This window comes from Capricornis sumatraensis, chromosome 14 (assembly GCF_032405125.1).
Source record: "Capricornis sumatraensis isolate serow.1 chromosome 14, serow.2, whole genome shotgun sequence".
Lineage (NCBI taxonomy): Eukaryota > Metazoa > Chordata > Mammalia > Artiodactyla > Bovidae > Capricornis > Capricornis sumatraensis.
Window position 1 is genome coordinate 56,949,465 of NC_091082.1, and position 22,951 is coordinate 56,972,415.

General features: G+C 60.2%; 1 protein-coding gene across 1 annotated transcript in view; it reads right to left on the reverse strand.

The window, feature by feature from the left end:
* PRDM16 (PR/SET domain 16) overlaps nucleotides 1–22,951 on the reverse strand; it is a 229,019-nt gene that overhangs the window by 11,225 nt on the left and 194,843 nt on the right. Inside the window, exons 7-14 of the mRNA XM_068985749.1 lie at nucleotides 21,336–21,549; nucleotides 19,362–19,509; nucleotides 18,754–18,907; nucleotides 13,419–14,832; nucleotides 10,078–10,162; nucleotides 7,059–7,228; nucleotides 6,347–6,424; nucleotides 284–453 (exon numbers count right to left, since the gene is read on the reverse strand). Of these exons, the coding sequence (XP_068841850.1) occupies nucleotides 284–453; nucleotides 6,347–6,424; nucleotides 7,059–7,228; nucleotides 10,078–10,162; nucleotides 13,419–14,832; nucleotides 18,754–18,907; nucleotides 19,362–19,509; nucleotides 21,336–21,549 (2,433 nt within the window). The remainder of the gene's footprint in view (nucleotides 1–283; nucleotides 454–6,346; nucleotides 6,425–7,058; nucleotides 7,229–10,077; nucleotides 10,163–13,418; nucleotides 14,833–18,753; nucleotides 18,908–19,361; nucleotides 19,510–21,335; nucleotides 21,550–22,951) is intronic.

Sequence of the window (22,951 nt, forward strand, 5' to 3'; positions counted from 1 at the left end):
CTCTAGGCCCGCCCCGCCCATCACCCCATCCTCCAGGCCCCCCCCCTCCCTGCTCCCCGCCCCTCCCTGCGCCCCATCCTCCAGGCCCCGCCCCCGCTCCCTGCTCCCCGCCCCTCCCTGCGCCCCATCCTCTAGGCCCGCCCCGCCCATCACCCCATCCTCCAGGCCCCCCCCCTGCTCCCCGCCCCTCCCTGCGCCCCATCCTCCAGGCCCTCCCCTCCCGTGCCCCGCCCATCACCCCATCCTCCTGGCCCCCCGCACCCTCCTCTGCGCTGCCCCCCACCTGGCGCGTGCTCGTGCTCGTGCTTCTTCAGGTGCCGGTCCAGGTTGGTCTGCTGCCCGAAGCAGCGGTTGCACAGGTGGCACTTGAAGGGCTTCTCCTTGTTGTGGATGTTCCGCACGTGCCGCTGGAGGTTGGAGGAGATGCTGAAGGAGCGGTCGCAGTACTTACACCTGGAAGACACGGCGCCTCAGCGGAGCCCCTGCCCACACGGCCTCCCTGAGGCCCCTGGACCACGGCGGAGAGCTGGGAGCAGTCCCAGCCAAGTGTCCCTGGAAGCAGGTGTCCCCCCCATCTCTGACTCTGGGCGGCGGATGCTGTGGGACTGTGCCCTGAGATGGTGGAGGGGACTCTCTGGGGCTTGTGCCCTGGGGTGGGCAGCACCGGGACTCCCTGGTGTCTCCTGGCATCTCCCCATCTCTGCTGTCCTGTTCCCCGAGCGCAGGATCCACAACAGAGGGTGGCGTGCTCCCGGCGGCCTCAAGGGGGCGGCCAAGCACCAGGAAAGATGCTCCCAGCAGCTTTTCCGGAAAGGAGCCCAGACCGGCTGCCTGCAGCTTTCCTCCCTGGCAGACAGACCCCTACTCTGGCCTGGTCCCACCTCCTCTTCATGGGTCCTCAAGCAGACCCATCCCCCTTGGGGACTCAGCTTGCCAATCCACTAGCAGTAGCTCAAGGCTGCAGGGCCATACCAGCCCTCCTTAGTGTCCTTCTCTGCCCCAGGGCGATGGCGGCTCTCAGCCTCGCCCCGTCAGATGGCCTCCTGTGCATGGACCCCTTTGGTGGAGGTTCCCCCAGCCCTGTGTGCTGGGTTTATCTTAGTGCCTTCCCGGGGGCAGCTGCTGCCAGGCTGCATGGCGCACTCGAGAAATGAAAAAAAGACGCTCTTTCCTCGGATGCTTCGGTTGTCCGAGTATCGTGACACCAAGTTTATCAGAGCAAAGCACGGAGTTGCCACAAGGAGCAATCTGAGATGCCGGCATGTGCAAGGTCCCTGTGGGTGTGGGGCTTCTCCCAGGGCAGGGCAGAGGAGGGAGGGAGGGTGTCCCAGGTTATCACAGGGGAACCAACAGTGAGGGCCCAAGCAACACCGGCAGCAAGAAACAAGAACCAGAGAGAGGGTGGGGCGTGGGGACTGAGGACCCACGACACAGCTCTGCAGACAGGGCCGCCTCCTCCTGTCCCAGGGGTCCAGGCCACCACCACTGGCCGGCCACTCCCACCCGTCCAGCGCGTCCAGCTGGCATGGCAGGGGGACTCTGGCTCTGGGTCTCCAGGCGCACATAAGTGTGTGTGTCAGTCTGCTCACACACACATGTGAGGCCATATGTGCATGCTTACGGGTGCATGTGTGGTAGGTGTGCACATGTGTGGGTGGGCGCGCTCGTGTGCTCCTAGTCTCAGAACTTCTCTAGGGATGCCCATCCGCGGCTCAGAGGCACAGGAGCACTGACTTATCCATCCCTAAGCTCAGCTGTTTCCCTGCTTTGGGAACAGGCTCCCGTGGAATGACAAGCAGAGAGGCGAGCATGGCAGAGCACTGGCCGGGCAGGCCCTTGGGAGGCAGAGGCCATGTGGCCAGTGTGGCGGGGCAGGGCTTGGGAGACTAAGTCCGCTCAGAGGGTGTGGCTGGGAGGTGCGGGGGACCTGTCCTGAGGACACAGCCTGCCATTCTTGCAAGGGCTGGTGGCCATGCTCCAGCACAGTATGGTGGTCACGAGCACTCAGCCATGTGGATGGGCACGTGTCTGAGGACACTCCGGGGCCCTGGCCTCTCACCCCAGTGCTGCCTGCCCACTTAGGAGGTGCTGGTCTGACACTTGACATTCAGAAGATGGCCCTGCCTGGGGAGTCTGGGCAAACCCAATGTTCCTGGGTCCCTGAGACAGGAAGCTTGACACCCCCAGGCTGGCCACTGGGGCCCGGGGCTGAGTTTTCCTGCTCAAAGCTGGTGGCAGCTCTCTGTGGTGGGAGGGTGAGAGCCCCCAAATTACCACTCCTACTCGTGGGGGGCTTCTCCCTACCTGCAGGGCTTCAGCGGTGGTTCAGATGGTAAAGAATCTGCCTGCAACGTGGGAGACCTAGCTTTGATCCCTGGGTTGGGAAGATCCTCTGGAGGAGGAAATGGTAACCCACTCCAGTATTTTTGCCTGGAGAATCCCCATGGACAGAGGAGCTTGGTGGGCTACAGTCCATGTGATCACAAAGAGTCAGACACACTGAATGACTAACAGTTTCACCCAGGGGATAATACTTGTGGGACGGGCCCTGCTTGGAGGAGCCCAGACTGCTCCCTTGATGTGATTCTGGGGCTTCATTTACTCAGTCTGGAGGCTTCCAGATGCTGCCTGAGGCCAGACTCATGCTGGCTGCCTCCACAGCAGATGGGCTAAGAGCTGCCTGTGATCCACGCACTAGTTGCCCGAGCTCCTTCCAGCCACCCCTTTGGCCCTGGGGCTGGCCTGATGGGCCAGCTGAGCTGCCACTGGGCCCCCGGGAGCCTCTAGGATGTGGGGCCTCGGTCCTCCCATAGTCGCGTAACGTTTAGCAGCCTCGACCTGGACCTCTGTCCCAGTTGCCGGCATCAGGAGGGTGGCTGTCTTGTCCTTGTCAGCCGGGGTGACGGAGCAGTGGGACTAGGGCTTCAACCCTCTTTCCGCTGGGCTGAGCAGAGATGCTCAGGTGTGCTCTGACCCAGCGACCCCCTCTCAATAGTCCAGGAAAGAGGACTTTTACATCCCTGCCTGCACCTGCTCCTTAACTCTGTCCTCAACCCACCCTCAAACCCACTGAAGCCTTCACCCCCCAGTGCTGCCAGGCTTGCCTGTAGGGCAAGTACAAGGCCAAGCTGGCCCCAGCCCTCCCAATAGCCTTCCCACAGGCTGCATGCGGTGTTGCCTCAGTCTACATGGATGTCTCACACTCAGCCTTCCTTTTCTGTATCTTTGGAAAAGCAAGGACCCTCTCTGAGCCCCAGCAGTGGCTGTGCAGTATCTCTGAGCAGTGGGACCGCTGAGTGAGAAACAGGACTGAATGAGGAGCTCGGTCACGGGCCTGAGCACTGTCACTCCCCAACCTCTGCTGGTGGGAGAGGCCGGGAGAGCAGCCACACATTCAACTTGGTCACAGGGTTCTGAATCTCACCCTCTCCTGGTTCTAATCTAAATAAATGGCCCAGAGAAGTGCATCTGAAATTTAGGGGACTGGTGAACCCAGGGCTACGAGGGAGCAGGGCTCTCGGAGCAGCTGAATTTGCGTCGTAAATAAGCTGACAAGTGGCTAGTGAAATTTATGGCCGTGCTGTATAAAATAGCACACCATCGCACCCCAACGGGAATGGGAGAGCAGAGACCAGCCAGCCGAGGCAGCGGGCAGCCAGGGGACCTTGCTGTGACCGCGTCTGTCCCCACCCTGGGGAAGCCAGCGGCGTCGAAGACACAGCACCGGGCGGGGAGAGTGAAATGGCCCCTGGGGAGGTGGTGGTGGCTGTGTCCACTCTGGGACCTAGTGGGGCCGCACCAGCCACCAGAGAGAGATAGGCTTTAGGTAACTGTAAAAACCTGGAAAGGAAAGACAGAAGAGATTTTTGTAACCCTGTGCTGTGTGCTTAGTTGCTCAGTCCTGTCTGATTATTTGTGATCCCATGGACTGTGGCCCACCAGGCTCCTCTGTTCATGGATTCTCCAGGCAAGAATACTGGAGTGGGTTGCCATGCCCTCCTCCAGGGGATCTTCCCAACCCAGGGATGGAACCCAGGTCTCCCACATTACAGGTGGATTCTTTACCATCTGAGCCACCAGGGAAGCCCAAGAATACTGGAGTGGGTAGCCTATCCCTTCTCCAGCAGATCTTCCTGACCCAGGAATAGAACCAGGGTCTCCTGCATTGCAGGCAAATTCTTTACCAGCTGAGCTACCAGGGAAGCCCTTTGTAACCCAGGCTTAACAATAAAATGAACAAAGAACAGACACGTATGGGCCACCCGGAACCCTGATGGGAATGGTAACAGGACCTTGCTGGGCACATGGATTCAACACAGTTAGCAGGATGGGGAGCCACAGACGAAATGACCTGCAGATGGGGGGAGGTGAGCATCCTTAGAGCCGGAGTCCCAGGTCCCGCCAGGAGCCCATGGTCAGCCCACGTGCATCCAGAGTGGGACTCAAGACTCCCCACCCACCTCTGGGCAGTGCTGGAGGGACCATTGGACAGGCTTCCAGGACAGAGGAAGCAGCCGCCCTCCTTCCCACATCTCAACAAGCCCTATGTGCTGGAGCTTGAAAAAACATCATCAACTGCCCCTCATCTGCCAGCCTCATCACAGATCTCTAAACTAGGACACCGACCCAGCCGGGCAGAGGTCTGTCACACTAAGGGGTTGTACCTACTGGGTGTCACACTAAGCTGTCTGTCTTTCTCTTACTTGTGGGGGCACCCACCCACCAGCCAGGCCTCCGTGGGCACACACGCAGTGCACACATGTGGGGTACAGACAGGCGGCGGCAGTTTTCATTGGTGTCACTGGGGTGACCTGGCCTGTGCTAGCACTGGCCTTCTGTGGATGGACTTGCACTTTCCTTCCTCTAACTGAAGCCGCTCCAATTCCCAAAGTGAGGCCAGGTGCCCCAGTGATGTCACAAGACAGGCCCACGCCCCAAACTCCTCATTGTGGGGCTGCCTTGAGCTAGATACAGTCAGGATTTGCAATGCCAACTTTCAAAGCAATTATTGTTACTCGCATCAAAACTCACAGATTGAAAGAGCAAAAGAAATCAATGATAATTAAATCCTTCTATAAACATGGACCTGAACCCCCAGGGGCTCTTATATGCAACTCTGTCCAGGGGTTGGTTCTCCTTCCAGAAACACACACGGCTCCTTGTCCGGGAGAGAAGCAGGCTAAGCCCGCCTTTGTTAAGTTGTAAGTCACTTTTGGAGGGGAACAGGGTGGGGGGCTGCGTGCTGGGGGCCAGCTGAGGGCACTGAGCAGATGACTGGTGAGCGACCTGAGCTGATGCTTACTCGGCTGGGACAGGGCCTGGGGGCTGTGATGCCTGCAGAAGCCCCTGTGGCTGCCCTGCCCAGTGATGGAGATACACCCTCACTCTCCTGGACCCATGGGTCACTCCCAGCTGTGTGCCCGGACTACACGACCTGACGCTGCCCACTTAAAACGATGCCAGACCCTTTGCTCCAGATGGCCGCTGTCCACCAGACAGCCCAGGATGTCATCCTGGCATTGGGACCAGCATCCCCCAATTTGTCTCATGGTCTCCATCCCCTGGGACTCCCGGCCCCTGCCCTGGCTGGGGTCCCCGAAAGCCAGGATGTTACCCTCACCTCTTTTCTTGCCCCACAAATGCCCTAGGCACCAAGGGAAAAGGCCAGAATGGTCAACAAGTGTGGCCGTGAGCTTGGACCCTGGCAAGTCAGGGGCGTCTCTGAGCCCGAGGCTCCAAGTCTTTGAAACAGGGAGATGCCCCCACCAGTTGTGAATATGAAATGTAGAGGCTCTCACAGCTCCCATGCACTTGCGACCACATTCTGTAGGGAGGGGACAAGGCACCGAGGAGCGAGGTAGGGGCACCTAGGTGAATCCTCAGAATGCCCCCAGCTTGGGAAGATCCAAGTTTGCGTGGGCCTCCTTCTCTTAGGCCAGCCCACCCTGCCTTAGGGGCTCACCCTGGTCCCCTGCCCAGGCTGAGGTCAGCAATGGCTGGCGACTGTGGGGAGGTGGGTGGAGGTGGGCTGGGTGGTGGTGACGCTGAGGCTCCCCCTCCACACAGACCACCCCTGGGCCTGGCTTTGCTCTCCAGTTGACACCCAGTGGTAGGAGGAAGGGCTGCTCCCAGACACGCTCCGGGGTCAGTGGGCGGGAACCTTCCAGAAGCCTGACCTTTACAATATCCTCGGGTGCGTGAGGGCTGAGCAGCCAGGATGGAGTGACCCAGTGAGTGATCTGGAGCAAGGTCAAGCATTGCTCCCACCCGCTGCCCATCCCATGGCAGGGGAAGGGGAGGTCCGCCAGGAGCCTGCCTCCCCGACCCCAACTGAGCGGGCCCCTACCTGTACGGCTGCTCCCCGGTGTGCGTTCTCAGGTGTCTCGTGAGGTTTGCTGACCGGGGAAAGATCTTGCCACAGTACCTGGGGGGAGGCAGTGGGGGAGGGATCCATCAGGCAGGCGCTTTGGCATAGACGCTGGCACCCAGGTGTCTTCTGGTGCTGTTTCTCCCACACCCGGGGGCAGGTGACCCACTGCACACCCTGGATTTCAGTTTTTCCTCGGCCTCGAGGCCCAGCTGAGTGTCACAGAGAGGCTGGACACACACCACTGGGCAGCTGGCGCTGGCCCACGCTGGCCTGCTCAGGGCCGTGCCCCTGCCCCAGGCAGTTTCTCAGCCCCTAGCCCAGCCTGGGCTGAGCTGGAAAGCACCGGCTGCACAGGCCTGTGCAGCCGGGATGGGCCATCTCTCCTTAGTGCTGGTCTTCCCACCGCCCCCAGAGCCGGAGTTAAACACGGACCAGCAGCCTTAGCTTCCGGCTTGGACATTCCAACCTGCTGGCCAAGGCTGCATTTTCTCGTGCTCACTGGAGCACAGCTTGGTGGGGGACATGTGGATATTTTCAGGGAATGACCTCAAGGGGACAACGGCCCACCGGCTACCATGCCGGGCCCTGGCTGAGACTGAGCTTTTTTCCTGAAAGTGCAGGTTCATGGGCCCTTGTGGCACCTGCAGCCACCTTTCTGGGGCTGCCCCAGGGGCTCACTGCATCTCACCTGCACGTGTATCGCTCCTTGCCCTTCCTGAGGATGGGGTCTGAGAGCGTTGGGGGTGGGGACCGGAAGTTGAAGGGGTGGTGTGGGAGGGGCTGCAGGGAGCTGCCAGAGTCCACCTTCATGGCCGCAAAGCTCTCCAGCTTCTCCGTCATGGTCTCAATGGCTGACATCTGTTGGCAGGAGAGTGAGAGAGGCTGTGGGGCTCCATTGCACCCCCAGTCTTGACGCCCCTGGACCCACCCCACACCTGGGAATCCTGGATGACTGAGCATGGATCATGGACAAGCAGGCTATCATTGGAACCAGTGGTCTCCTTCTTCTTGCCCACTGGGCTAGGTTCTTTCATTTCCTGCAGCCAGCCCTGCTCTGGTCCTTGCTTGGAACCCCGTCACAGTCCAGGGTCCAGGCTGGGGGAGCTGCAGCTGACCATCACTTGCCAGTCCCCGGGTGACGCAGGTCACTGACACTTGTGATCACAGAGCGCCTTACTTTGAAACCAGCCAGCAAGCCCTGCTGGCTCAATCCCTGGCTAGCACTCCTCATGGCTAATTTGGGATGAAGACAGAATTATATCCTCTTTTGTTCGTTTTTTTTGAGTGCTCAAAAAATTTAGTTAGTGTTGATCGCTCATCTTGTCTAACTCTGCAACCTCATGGACCGCAGCCTGCCAGGCTCCTCTGTCCATGGGATTTTCCAGGCAAGACTATTGGGGTGGGTTGTCATTTCCTTCTCCAGGGGATCTTCTCAACCCAGGGATCAAACCCAGATATCCCACATTACAAGCAGATTCTTGACTGAGCTACCAGAGAAGCCCATAAAATTAAGATAGCTATCTGAACCTCAAATTAAAAAATGGCTCATAAAGCTGAAGCACCACCACCACCTAGTGGCAGCAGACCATAACTGCAGGCAAAGTGCTAAAAAGAAATTCAATAGTTTAAGACAACACTCAACCATGGAATGCTGAGGCCAAAGGGACGTGACACAAGATGTGGTGACATGGCCCAGAGGGGCTGCCTGTCTGCTCCTTGGAGAAGCCACAGGCTTGCCTGGGGCGGAGAAGGGAGCTGCTTTCTCCTGGCATTGCTCATTTCCACCTGGTGGGCAGGGTTCTGACTAGAATCCTGTGCCTGCCTTGGGGCTGGGGGACAGAAGCAGGGAAGGGGCCGCGCAGGCCTTAGCAGCACTTCTCCTCTCCACCTGAGGCTGCCTGCTGCAAGTCAGGCCCTGTGGGAGGCTGGGATGAGACTGAGAAAGGAAGAGTTTTCATTGTGTCTGGAGTCCCTCAGGGTTTAGGCTGGGGAACAACTGAGTGGTTAGATAAGACACCAGAAAGGGGTTAACAAACAGAAGATGGGGTCCATCCTATGGCTGAGGCCTCCCTTGACCCTGGGCTGCCACCTAGACCCTGGCCAGCTCTGCACAGTTGCAGGATTTGGGCCTCACCATCCCTATGGGATGGGCATGCTCCCCCGTTAGACGCATGGTGCTTCCAGCTGTGGATGGCCCACCTGTCTCCACTGATGGACAGATGGACACTGCCTGGCCCCTCAGATGCATCCCTAGATGATGGGATCTAGGCACACAGACTGCTGCCCATCTGCCAGTGGGTCTCAGTTTTAGCTGCAGCCTTGGGAGGTTCTGGGACTACTGCCCCAGACTCCCCGGCCCAGAGGTGGTGAGGAGCAGTGGCTTGGCAGGACCGCCTCTCCCTGCAACCCCAGGGGCTGCACACCTGCATGTCGGGCCTCAGAAATGAGAGGCAGCTGACCAGAGCATGTTGGTGTCTTTGTGCATTGTGACCCCTGCCCCCACCCCCCCAACACTTTACAGTGGCTGGAAGCTGCCCTGTCCGAGTGATGGCCTCACCTCAGACCATTTCATCAGAGGACTTACTAGTCACTTTTCCCACCCCCAGCCCCGGATCTGGGCTCAGGGGTAGGCAGCAGGGGTGGCTGGTTGGGGGAGCAGGCAGCAGAGACAATGGGCAGCCAGCCCCCTGCCAGGTCCCTCTTCCTCAGGCCTGGGAGGGTCCGGCCTGCCCAGCCCACTTTGCCTGATCAGATATTCCCAGCCAAGCTCCCGCACAAACACAAACACAGGATGTGCCTGGCTGGCTTGCCTGCTTTTTCCAGCAGGGCCCGAGGAAACCAGGGGAAGTTCTTAACCAAACTCCGAGGCCCTCATGAGACAATGGGAGGCAGTAAGTTTAGCTGTGAACCCAGGCGGGGTGCAGGTTCCATAAACCACGGGTTTGTCCCAGGCGGGAAACGCAGAGGGAGAGAACAATGCCCGGGTCTGGAGTCTGGGTCCAGGCTGGCCCACAACTCAGTCCTGAGTCTTCTCCAGCTGGGGCAGGGGAGGCCTGTGGGTCTGGGGACAGGGCCGGGCTCCAAGTGGTGAGAACAGGGGCACAGAGTGCCTGCAGGCTTGGTGGAGTCTGTGACCACTCCCCAGACTTGGGGGTTCTTTTTCCCAGACTCCTGATTCTAGTCTTGACAGGTGGCCTCGCCACCCTCTGCATCCCCGGGGGAAGGCAGTCCGTCTGTCCGCGACTCCCTGGGATCCCCTGAGCTCGATGCCCGTCCCTCTGCTGCTGACCTGCTCCCTGCCTCTGCCCTCTGCGCTGCCCTCCTCTGCTGATCTTTCCTCTTAAGTGCCCCCATGTCCCTTGTACCAGAGAGGCTGCTGGCGTCCACACCTCCCTGGCTCTCTCCTATTCATTCTCCCTGTGGTCCAAATGTTTGGATATGCTCCATCAGAGCTGCAGCCCACTGCTGCAGGGGCAACGTTCACTACCCCTCCCAGCCGTGGATCGAGGGGGGCACCTGTGGGCCAGTGTCCCTGGCTGCTTCCTAGGGCTCCCCCGCCAAGGACCACCCTCCTGCCTCACCTGTCCAGCCCTGTCTCATCTTCCCCAACCTCACAGGGATGAGTGGGTGTGCAGGGACGGGAAGCAGAGACCTGCCTGGGGCTTGTGGCTGGGCCTGGATGGACCTCAGGCTCCCGCTGGCCTTACCTGGGGGTGGAAGAGCAGCGGGGATGGCCTCAGGTACTTTTCCTTAAGGGCTCCCACCGGGTCGGTCACCTTCCGCTTCTCCACCCTGCTGGACAGCAACACAGAGGGTTACGGACCCCACTGAGCAGCCCAGCACTGGGCGGGGAGGGGCTGTTGTCCCTGCCCCTCCTGGCACCCACCTGTGCCCCATCGGTCACAAGGTGGGGGCCTCACCTCAGAGCCCAACTTCCCCGGGCCCTGTGACCACGTCTCACCTGATGCCGTAAGGACGGTCTGTGACCCGGCTGTGCACTTGCCTGTCTGAGCACATGTTCCCCACACCACACCCAGGTCTGGACCCCTTCGAGTCTCCCCAGTGTCCCCCCAACCACCCAGCTGCCAGCACCCATGCATGTGATGAACGCCTGATGCCGGACTCTTCCCTAAGGGTCCCGTGTGTGGCAGCCTCTGCCCACTGACCCATTTGCCCAGGGAGGGCTCGGCCCTGTTGGGGTCCCTGGGCTCCCCAACAGCGGAACATGGGGCACATGGGGGCTGCCACCTACACCCGACTTCCCTTTTCTACTGAGCCCTTGGCACAGGTGCTCTGTCCAACTGGGTGGGTGTGTGAGCGAACAGGGTCCAACCGGGCAGGGCTGTGTGAGTGATCAGCAGGTTTCTGCCCTGGGGAGGTCTCAGAGCCTCCCCACAGCAGCCAGGCAGTGTCTACCTAAAACCTCAAGACAGCTGCTGGAGACAACAGTTCCAGAATGTTCCCCAAATGCCAGTACAACTGCCAATCTCAGCAAGTGGAAGAGGAGGCTGTCCCTCCTCCCCTGACCTCCTCCTCTCACCATTTCCCAAGGAAGCCCGCCTCAGTCTCCCGCATGGGAGTCGAGATTTATATAAGGTGACTTGGGAGTCCTACCACCTCCCTGCAGGCAGACACGGCTGCGGGGACCGCCGCCTCGTCTGTCCAGGGCCACACTCCCACCCCTCTTAGGCTCAGTTCTGCCCCTAGGCGACCTCAGGGCTTTAGCAGAGGCCCCGTTCAAAGCTGGGCTGGGTCGGTCTTTCAATAAGGCCCCCGGGGTGGGTGGTGTGGGCGGAGAGGAAGGGGTCTCACAGCGAGGGAGAGGGTGTTGAAGGTCGTCCTCTGCCTTCTCCTGCCCTCTGTGTCTCATGCAGCCCACCAGGCTGGCTCCGTGAAGCCCCTGCCAGCTGACCCCTGACCCCCAGCAGACATGCGCCCTGCCAAGGTACACGGCTTTCGTCATCACAGTGTCCCTGGCCTTGTCACAGAGCCAGCAGCACGTGGAGGTGAGAAGGGCAGGAGGGTCGGGGGGGGTGGGAATCAGCCTGGTGGTGTTGGGGTTCCTCCAACCGGGGGGAAGGAGGGTTATGGGTATGTGTCCATGGTCACACCTGGGGGGGCCTGTGGGGACACTGGGGAGTTTTGCTGGAGTCACCCCAGGACCAACCAGGAGCTGGGAGGACCTTGTCCCCTAGCCCTTGGCCACCGTTTACACAGGCAGTGACTGTTGCCCACACCTTCACTTGGAGGGAACCTTCTCGACACCATGAGTGTTCATCTTGACTGGGCTCAGGGGGCGGTGGGGAGAGGTTACCCCATATCTTGGGCATTTTGCTGGTGTCTGTGTGTGAAGGTGGGGACCAGGCAGCTCCTCCATCAGCAGCTGTACCCTAAATCCAGAGGGCAAGAGCCCGACGCAAGCCAGGTCTCAGAGAAGTTTGGGCAGTAGGGGAGGGTTGGGGGGGCCCTGTGGCCAATTCCTGCTTCCAGGCCTGACTGGCTGCCCCGCCAACTTCCAGAAAAAGGCCCAAAGCCCCGAACCAGGCCTGCAGTGGGAAGGGGAGGGGTAGAGGAGGACTGGGGGCTGGGAGGGGAGCTGGGACAGGGTGGACAAGGAGGCTGAAGGGAAACAGTTAACCCAGAGCCTCTTGCAGGCCTGCTGGCTCCAACTCGGGGGGCTTGACCAGGAGCCTTGGTCTCTAGGTCTCCAGTCCCACCCTTTCCTCTGTGTGAGGGCTGCTTGCTCCTTGCCTCCTCCCTTGAACCCCAGCTATCCCCTGTCTCCCACACCCAGTCCCACAGATTCACTGGAATTGGCAGGTGCCCCCTGGGCCTTTGACGGGCATGTTCACCCCCAGAAAGCCCGTGAGCCACCGTCAGTGGTGACAGGCCTCTGATCACTTTCTCAAACCATCTGTGGATGGTGTGTTCTTAAAGAAACACCCAAGGGACCATTTTTCAGGTTTCCTGTGATGACAACGCCAAGACCTGGCAGGAAATGGAACCAGCTACAGACACAGGCCGGCCAGGGCCCTGGGTGAGTGCGGAGCAGGGGGACCTGGGTGGGTGAGGAGGGCGGAGCAGGAGGCTGGTCCATGCTCCCTCCTCCCTGTCGCTGGCAATCCTGCCATCATTCCTCCCGCTGAACCTTTGCAGGGGTGACCTCACTTGCACACCCATCCCCAGGCCCTGCCTGGCCCCTGTGCTTCCCATGAGCCCTCAGAGTGGCCACATGCTTGCTGCATTCCCATGTAGACACACTCACCTATGTGCACACGGGCCCCTCCCACACAGAGCCATGAGCCTGTAATAGTGGCTGAAGCACCACACCTGCCTGCCCCTCCAAGCCCCTCCAGGCCCGCCCATGGGCACAGCTCCCTCCTGAGGGCGCAGCCCTTCCAGCACCCTGGGACATGTGCAATGGGGGCCAAAACCCCCTGATCAAAGCCTGCTCAGAAACCGGGGAGGGGGAATCAGTTGGCCCCTCACCAGAAGGTCTATCAGAGGGCTGGAACGCTGATGTTTTGCAAACCTTCCAGAGCTTTCACCTCTCTCCCTCCACCTCCTCCCTCTGGGGATAAGTGGCTCCTCTGATCGCCCCTAGGCCAACAGGAACCCCAGCTGTGGCTCCGGAGAGGGGTGGAGCCTGTGTAGGGGCCACAGGGCATCGCAGGGAAGCAGAGATGCTGGAGCAGACCTAAGAGCCAGGAGTGTCCTGGGAGGCAGAGTCGGTCCAGACAGGCAGGCGGGAGACACCAGCAGGCAGGCCTCTGGGGTGGAGTCTGAGGACAGGCTGGGGGCAGGGTTCAAGGGAGGGCAGTGCGTTTCCCAGTGGCATCTAAGAAAGGAGCCAAGTGTGCCCAGAAGACCCTGCCAGGCGCCCACCCTAGGAAAGGGCCGAGCCGGGCCTGAACTTCAAAGCAGCACAGACCCCTCCCTGCCCAGAGCCGAAGCACCTCCTGAAGCTGCAAAGACAGGGGGACAAAGCTCGGGGGAGCAGGGGAGGTGGTCCCCAGGGAGAGCACGTGAGGGCGGGGCGTGTGAATACCTGTAGATGGGGTCCATGAAGAAGGGCGATGGCTTGGCGTAGTGCAGGGGTGGCTGCTGGGGCAGCTGGGCTGGGCATGCCTTGGGCAGCCCCTCGCTGGGCCCCAGCCTGCGCTCGCCATACACGTGGTTCTTGCGGGGCTCCCGGGCCCCTCCATTCTGGCTGGCCCGTGCACGGCTGCCAATGCTCAGGTCCAGCGGCTGCTCCTCACCAGACGCCGGGGCTGGGGGCACCTTGGGCGCCGGCAGGATGGGCTTGGCCTCTTTGGGTTTGGTGGTGAGGTCAAAGGGGGACTCGGCACTGGGGCCGCCAGCCTTGAGGGCGTCCCGGGGCGACTTTGGCTCGGCCTTGACCAGCAGGTTGTGGGTGAGGGCACGGTCCGTGAAGGGGTACAGGGAGTGAGGGAGGTGGGGCAGGAACTGGAAGGGGAACACGGAGTGGTAGGGCAGCGCGCCCAGCTTCTTCTCCGGTACGCCCATGAAGCCGGGCCCGAAGTACTTCTCAGCGATGGACGCGATGGCCTTGATGGAGTCGCCCGCCGCGCCTGACGCTGTCAGCAGCTGCTCCTGGGGCGGCGGGAAGAAGTGCTGGGAGTAGAAGACGGGAACCTCGCCCACACTGTTGGGGGCGCCTGGGGGCACCGTGCTGCCCCCGAACTCCGGCTTGCCCTCGGCCGCCTTGCCCTTGTCCTTGGTCTTGTCACGGTCACTATCCACGTCGCTGTCTAGGTCGGAGCCTGTTCCCGTGGTTGTGTCCAGGTCGGTCCCGGTCGTGGTGTTGATGTCCTCGAAGTCGCTGCCGTCTGACAGGTCGCTGCCCCGGGGCTTGAGCTTGGTGGCGTACGCCTCCTCCAGGTGGCCCTCCAGTTTCTCCTCGGGCCCCCCGGCCGCTGTGGTGCCCTGGCTACTGTTGCCGACGGCAGAGACAAGGGGCAGGGCCGGGTTCCCCAGGGGGCTAGGGAGCTTGGCGTCCTGCGTATGGTTCAGGGGGCTCTTGAGCAGCGGCGTAGGAGGTAGCAGAGGTGGCCGGGGGTACAGGGATGGAGGGAAGATACCCGGGAAGCCGGGCGTGAGCGTGGGGAAGCTGGGGGGTGCCGCGGAGAAGGGCAGGCTCCCGGGGTGCGGCCTGGAGGGGAAGTACTCGCCGAAGCCCAGGCCGGCATGGTTGAGACCGGGGGGTGGCTTGGCCTTGTCCATCAAGGGGCTGGGGGTCAGGGGCAGGCCGGGCGCGAAGATGCCTCCCGGCGGGTAATGGTTCTTGCCCTCGCAGAAGCGCCGGTGCTTGTTGAGGGACGAGGTAGTGCTGAACATCTGCCCGCAGTCCTTGCACTTGATCTGCGTGCGGCAGTCCGCATGCATGCGCTTGTGGCGGCACAGGTTGGAGAACTGCGTGTACGACTTGTGGCAGACCTCACCTGGGGGCAGCAGGGCAGAGACAGCGGTGTGAGGGGAGGCGACGGGGACCCCGCACTGCCTGGGGCTGGGGCACTGGGGGTCCGGCTGGGTGCCTGGAGTGGCGTGCACCTGGATGTGTGTGCGTGTGTGTGAGTGCATGTGTGCACATGTGTGTGCACACATGCATCACTGGGTATGAGTACCTGCATGTGCACTCAGGTGTATGCATGCATGTAGATATGCACACAGGTCTATGGGCACGTGCGCTTATGTACATGAGTGTGTCATGCATGAGTGTGTATGTTCACAAACACGTTGCACTATAACTGTGTCATCACATGTACTTGCACACACATGTGTACATATACACATCTACGCACAAGCACCCTTCCCTGGGATTGGTCTCTGGTGACCAAAATGGATTGGTGACGATGTCCCTGTGCCTCCCCTGGGGTCCCTGGGTGGCCTGGGTAGATCTCTACCCACTTCAGCCTTCTCCACTGGAGAATGGGCCCTGCTGCTCTGTGTTCTCCCGATCCCATGAGTTTGTCAGGTGGGACCGAGGTCTTCAAAGTTGCTCCCAGAGACAGGCAAAGACACGGCATACCATCACGTATGCAGCTGCACCTGCCCATCCAGACTCCCCACCAGGTCTCCCTACCATGCCAGCCATGCTGTTCCAGCAGAAGCGAGGAAAACAACACCCCCTGGGCTAGGCCGCCCACTTCCTAAGGTTTAAAATGCTCTCAGCTTCCCCCCTCGTTCTGCCTCCAGCCCTGCCTCCCAGGACAGGGAGGCCGCAGGAGCGACCAGCCCCTTGGGGTTCTTAATCCCCAGGCCTGGGAGCAGAGCTTCTGGCTGTGAGATCAGAGTCTGGGGGTGGCTAGAAGGTGGAGGTGGGAGGGGAGCTCCCGAGGGGGCTGGTTCCATATCTGAGAAAAGTGAGACCTCCCCAGACTGGGATGGAAAGGCTGCTCCAGCTCTGTGCGTAACAGGAGAGGGTGGCAGCCAGAGCCGAATGGCAGGCCCCGCAGGCCCTGGCGACCCAGTCTCGCCATTTTCCCAATGGTGAGCTGAGTGTCGGCCAACCGCCAGTTTTTCTTTCTCTTCTTGTTTTCCTAACCAGCAACAGAGGAACACACACACACACACACACACACACACACACACACACACACACACACAGTCTGTCTCTCTCTCTCTGCAGGACGATTTGCTTTCTAAATGCAGCCCCCGTGGAAACAATGATTTCAGCGTGTTTCTCGCTCTCCCCACACTCTCGCGGCCTGATGTCATGCGAATCTCGCTGGGAGCGCTGGCCCCGAGCTGATCGTGCTCTTTAATCACAATATCTATTTATATTAACGGCTCTGCCTTCCTGGCTGTCTGGCTTGGCGGGACGTTTTCAAGGCTGAGGGGGAAGAGCACTGCCTCGTTTAATCAAATCTGCCCTTTTGGGAGGAGGCTGGTGCAGAGGGGCTGCTGCTGCTCGGGAAGGTCTATAAATACCCTCAGGCCGCCTGCCGACCCCTGGGGGAAGAGAGGCCACTCCCTGGCTCAGGGCTCCTGGCCGGACGAGTGACACCTTGCTACGTTCCCGGCCCTTGAAGAGGCTCAGTGACGCCCTCCGTCCCCCACAGCGGGGCTCCGTGGCACCTCACCAGTGGCTTCTGCCATCCTGAGCTTGGAAATGGCACCCTCCCAGGGCAACTCCCGGTGTGTGCGGTGGGGGTGGCTCGGGGACCAGTGGCCATGGCTGGGTGAAGGGAGACTGGGACCTTTGCTTCCCATCCACCCAGTCACACGAGAAAGGGGTCCTGATGAAATGCTGGGGCTGCAGAGAGGCCTCTGGGAGACTGAGGTCCCTGGCGAGGTGGGTCCTGGTCCTGTGATGGCTGACAGAGCTGGCGAAGGGAGCTGGCTTCCTGCAGGGGCTGGGAAAGGCCCAAGCAGTCCACCATGAGCTGGACGTGGGACCAGTGCCTGGTGGAGTGTACCCATGCCCTGCGGGATGCAGAGGGACCCTGGCCAGTGCTTGTGCTGGTCAGAAGTTTCTTTTCCTGTAAAGTATGCATGTGGATTGTGTGTGTTGCACACACACACATACTCACTCTCAAGAAGTGCATTTCCCTGACTGAGGGAGTGGGTGACCCAGGTGAGATGGGGGCTCAGTCACCTCTAGCAAGATAGCTGGAAGCCTAGGTTCAGGGCAGTGGGCAGGAGGTGAGCACAGCCCCAGCTACTCAACAAAGGCCTGACCAGCCAGAAAGTATGGCCTCTTTGGGGGAGCAGTCCAGTCCTGTGAGACCCCCACATTGGTGAAACCACTGAGACCCAAGTCCTCAAGTTCCCAGAGTTAGCTCCTCCCACCCCCAACATTGATGTGCTGGGACCCGAGAGGTCCCAGGCCACCCAGCCTGGGGTCAGCAGCCAGGCCCCTGGAGCTGCAGTGGGGCCTTGAAGGCCTGGTCACTTCACACTGCCAAGACTGTTTCCTTCTCTGTCACTTCCCTTTGGTTGGACACAGCGTGGTCCCTGGTCCGTCAGGTTTTGTAAGGGTGCTGTGAACTCATGTGTGTAAAATGATGGCTCAGCACAACCTCGTGTGGACAATGACTCAGCGCAATCTTATGTGAATGACCCTTAGTGTGATGCTGATGCGAAGGATGAGTCGGGTCGATCTGGTGTGATGCTGACTCAGCAGAATACTGGTGCGAACTATGAGTCAGGACAACACTGGTGAGTTAAGCTGGCTGATGAGTCAGCTCTGTGTTGGTGTGAACAGTGACTCAGCACAATCTTATGTGAATGACTCCCAGTGCAATGCTGGTGTGAACAATGAATCAGGTCAAGGTCCTGTGAATGCTGACTCAGCAGGATGCTGGTGTTAACCACGAGCCAGGACAACGCTGGTGAGTTACGCTGGCTGATGAGTCAGCTTTGTGTTGGTGTGAACAGTGACTCAGCACAATCTCAAGTGAGATGACTTGGTGCAGTGCTAGACAGAAGAACCTTCAATATCTCTTAAACTCTGAGAAGTAGGGTCATGCTCCTGCATTGGCCCACTAGATTCCCAGGACGTAACCCTGTGACCTCTGACTCCTCTCCTATTACTTCCCTCCCCAGACACACCACAAGCTCAAGGATTCTGTGCTCACAGCGCCCTGTCATGAGCCTTCTTGGCAGGCACCCCGTCGTTCTCACCCCACCCCCTGCCCACCTCCTCGAGCTCTCTGCCAGAACTTGGGTTACTCATAGACCATCCCACCTCCCAGCATATGGGCCAGATGACACCTACTTGGGCACCTGGAGAGCCTCCTGACCCTCCAGCCCTCCTCCCACCCTGGTGATGGTTTAGCTTCCGTCTCCTCCACTGGCAGGTCAACGGGATGTGGACAGGGGTCCAGTTATTCATGGCTGGCCCCTGCCACCCAGGTTAGCACAGGCATGCAGCCTGGGGTCCCCAAAGGCTGCAGGTGAGTGGGAAGCACTGATATTATCACACCTGCTGGAGCTCTGGGCAGCCCGTGTGTGGGGGGAAGGGGAGGCAGGGAGGGGAAGGGGAGGCAGGGAGGGTAAAGGTAAGTTGCTGGCTTCTCTGCAGGACCACAGGGATCTTCACTACCCACTGCCCACCTCTAGCCACTGGACGAGTGAGCCACAGGGAGGACCCAAGGGGCGCAAGAGGGGAAAGTGAGGCCAGAGCAAGATGGATCCCAGAGTAAGAGCGTGCGAGGGAGCAGGGTAATGATAAAGTGGCGCCAGGAGGCAGCCACCCCTGGGCAGAGGGATTGGCAGCTGCCGCAAGTATTTTCTGGACAGATGGGGTCCCACAAGCAGGGAAGAGCCTGAGGACTTCGCCCCCTGGCTGACCCCCAAGCACGGCCACCCTGGGCACGCCGGGAGGGAGCCGGGCAGGGGCCGGGCGGGCCCTCACTCACATATGAAAGGTTTGACGGTGCTGTGGATGTGCTTGTGCTGCTTGAGGCCCGAGGAGGTGGCGAAGGTCTTCCCGCAGTCTGGGCAGGCGTGGGCCCGGGCGCCCACGTGCTGAGAGCGGATGTGTCGCTGCAGGTTGCTGGGGTCCGTGAACACCTGGGGACACAGACTCCGGTGCGTCACATCCTGTCGGTCGCTCCCTGTGGACCCCGGGTCAGGTCACGGGATGGGGGTCTCTCTGGGCGCTCTGCCCACCGCCCTGAGCCTGGCCAGACCAGTCTCTGCTGGGGCAGTGACATGCTAGATGGCCTTAGGTGGGCTGTCAGGCCTCTCTGGACTCTGGTTCTTCAATAATAATTCTCGAGAGAACTGTGGCCCTGAGGGTGCTCCAGACAGGAGCTCAGAAGCTTTAAGCTCCAGGTCTTTGACCCAGGAGTCTGTCCTGCCATGTAGGTGGGAACCCGAGAGGACCTGGTCTGGCCACCCTCTCCTTCCCCATTGCGCAGCCCTGCACACTTCCTGTCTTCCTCTTGAATGACTGGGGGCCCGTGGTCCCCACGCGTGCTCTGTGTCTTGGCTCGGGTGGGGCCAGCGGGGTGAGCCCGGTTACCTTCACGCAGTTTTCACATTCGAAGCGCTTGCCGCTGTCGTGGGACATCTGGTGGCGGATGAGGTTGGACTTCCAGTTGAAGGCCTTGGGACACTGGTCACACTTGTACTCTCGCTCCTCCGTGTGGACGACCATGTGCTGCTCCAAGCTGCACATGGGAGACCAGGATCAGCAGGGGCCCGGAGGGTAGGGCCTCCTCCCCGCCCCTCAGAGCCCCTGCCACCTCCTGCTCCCAGAGCGGAGAGAGGCCTGGCAGCCAGTCTGTCTGCCTCCTGCCTGGACAGGGCACTGCGTGGACCAGCAGACACAGCCTTCCCATGTTGGATGGCAGGGGGAAGCCAGGGCATGGATGGAGTTCGGGTCCTCACCCAAGACCACCCGCAGGCGTCCAGAGCCAGGCGGGGCCCCAGTTCACACTTCTGTATTTCAAGACAAACTTCCCCTTGATGCTAACCTTGGGCCTAACAAAAAATGGGTCTAGAAACTTCCAACATTGCTACGAGTCCCAGAGGAGCCCCGGAGTGGGGGTGTGGCCCAGGAAACCCAAGGCCACCCCTTTGAGTGCCCAGAGCATGGCCCCCGGCCAAGCCAGACTGAAAGGCTCCCCGCCACGCACACACCACAGGGGAGGCGGGAGTGAGCAAGGGGTCTCCAAGTGAGATGTGATGGGAAGGCAGGCACAGCTGCAGGGAGGGGTGAACTGGGATGAACAGGCTGCCTGGAGCACCCCCCCCACCACCTCGGGGGATGCCCCACTTCTCCTGTCCCAGGTATGACCGTTAATCTTCATGAGCAAAGCAGCAATACATCACGGCCCGTTAATTACGGGGCCCAGCCATCCATTTAGATCAGAAACGCCTGGTTCTCCAGCACCCGGCAGATTGTATCTTTTCCCCTGTTGTTAATTGTGATTTATGTGTTTATGTAAAGAAAACACGGGTCCTCGTGAGCAGTGCTTACCGCCAAGGGCCTCGGTCGGGATTTGCCCAAACTCTTATTTTCTCAGTCATCCGTTCTGGGTGGAGGGTTTCCCGTTCCCAGGGGGCTGTGACAGGATTGGCATTCAATTCCCCTCCATCCTACAGCCAGTTAGTGACCTGATGGGGTTTCACTATGACTTTGCAGGGGCTGCCCCAGAGGAAATCCTCAGAGGTGGAGGACGGGCACAGGTTGTGAAGGTCTTCACCGGTCCCTGAAGCCTGGGGACTTTAGGGCCTGGTTCTCCCCACTGGGGTCCCCAGCTCCCAGGTCCTGACTCCTGCCTTGCCTTGGGGCCTGGGAGGCTGCATCCGACCATCGCATGGCTGGCTGGACATCAGTGCCCACATCTGTGAAGTCTCCTGGGACAGGTGGAGGCTTCCATGGGACACAGAGGCTGGTACCTGGGGTCGGGGGTGAAGAGACCCCTGGGTGGCCCCTTCCTGCCCACGTCCACTGTCTGGGAAGGAGTCTGCATGTGTCCAGAGGGTCAGGCCACTCCAGAACCCCTTGGGCAGCGTCCCCCAGCCTGGCCCTGGACCTCACCCTGGAAATGGTCTTGGGGCTTGACCCTTGCATATCTGGGGGCCTGGCCTGTGTTCCTGACTTCCTTCAAGTCTGTCCCCACAGCTCAGCCCTGGTGACATGATGGGGGGTGTGCAGCAGTGGCTCCAGTGGGTGCCTTGAGGATCCTCTGTGGGTGGGGAAGCTCTGACCAGGGGCCAGACCTTTAGGGCCAGGGTGTGAGCTGTGACCTCCAACTGCCAGCTTGTGGGCCTGCATTGTCCCCAAGAGCAGATGAGTGGGCTGGGTTCCTGCCCAAAGGCATATCTCCATGCCATTTAGGGCCTTGGCTTTCTCAGCCTGGGCAGGCTGGAGGGCCCAAGGCTGACCTCTACCCTTCTCAGGGCTCCCTCTGTGCTCCCAGAGCCAACTGACCCAGCTGTCTGTGATGCCCCTGGGGGGTGAGGGAGGCGGGCGGGAGAGGGGCTGCACCTGTACTTGGTGGGGAACATCCGCTCGCAGTCCTTGCACTCGTGGGCCTGCCCGTCACTGCCGCCACCGCCCAGGCCCTCAGGCTTGAGCTCCTCAGTGAGGCCCTCATAGAGCGCGGCCCCCACTGAGCTGCACACGTACTTCTTGTGGCGCCGCAGGTCCAGCTTGGACGGGAAGAGCTCGTCACACGCGTCGCAGCGGAACGTGGGCTCCTCTGCAGGGAAGAGAGGACCAGCGTGGGGAGGCGCTCAGGACCCACCCCAGGCCCACCCAGGCCTGGGAGCTGCAAGGGGTGCGGGGAGCCCGCGGGCCTGCCCCCCAGGCTCCGGCATCCTTCCTGCTCACGTCCTGTGCTGAGAGAGGCTGTCCCAGGGACCCAGAGGGACCCTAGAGTCCACCATAAGGAATTCTGAGGAGTGTTGGGCCCCGCGTCGGCCGGGAGCAGAGAAGGAAGCCAGGCTAAGTGCTTTGTATATGCATTAGGAGGAGAGACGGCTGGGCTCTGGTGCGTATCATAAACGATTGTCAAGGTCAAACAAATAAAAAGGAGGCGGCTACTATGAAGTTTACGAGGCAGCATCCTGCGGATCCTGCCAAGCCAGACAGCTTGGAGCTGTGAGTCCCGCGGAATGACCTCCGAGCCATTCTCCGCCCGTGGCTGCCTGGACCCAGCTTCTCCCCAGAGTAGGGGCCCCCTCTCCCCTGCCGAGGACCACCCCGTGTCCCCCAGGTCTGGATAGAGAACCTGCACAAATGAATCGAAAGGTGTTCTTGTGAGTGGCTATGTGAATGCGTGTGCTCCTTGTGGACGGGTATACAGCTGTGTGTGAACGTGGGTGAATACTCCAGCATGTCTGCCTCCTTCTCAGGGCACTTTTGCACGGGTGTGCAGGCATTTTCGTGCATTTGTGCTCATGTTTGTGCTGGTGTCATGTGTATTCCTGTGTATGTGTGCACGTGTTTCTCTCTGTGGCCAGTATGAAAATTTGCATGTCTGCGTAGCTTCACATGTGTACGCCTGCATTTGTGCATGTTTGTGTGTTCATGTGTGTGCTTACTCGGCACATGTGAACGGATGGGTTTCTGTGCCTGCATATGTGTTATGTGTGCACACATGCGTGCATGTTAAGTGTACACACTTGTGTGCATGACTGCCCATGAGTTAGTGTGCTGGGTGTGCATGTGTATTCGTGAGTGCATACACATTTGTGGGTGAATACACACTTGTATGCACACGTTTGTGTCTCTGAATGTGTGTCTGAGTTGTGATTGTATTTGTACATGTTTTAGTGTGTTGGTGTGAATCTGTGTGGGCATGTGTGCATTTATGTGTGACAGTGTGCATGTGCACATGATCAAGGACCTCTGGGCCCCGCAGTGGGCAGAGCCTTGACCTTGGGCTGGATGCTAACTGGAGGGGCCTGACTCTGAGGGGAGAAGCCAGGGAGGTGGGGACATGGAGGGAGGCGGGGGACCGCCTCCTGCCCCCTCCTTGTGGCAGAAGGTCCACAGTCAATGTCCCAGATTGCTGAGGAGGGAGGGGTGGCTAGGCAACACGAGCCTGTGGCCAGGGTTTGGGGGGAAGAGGGGGGTGGACTACAGGCAGGGAGGCCTCC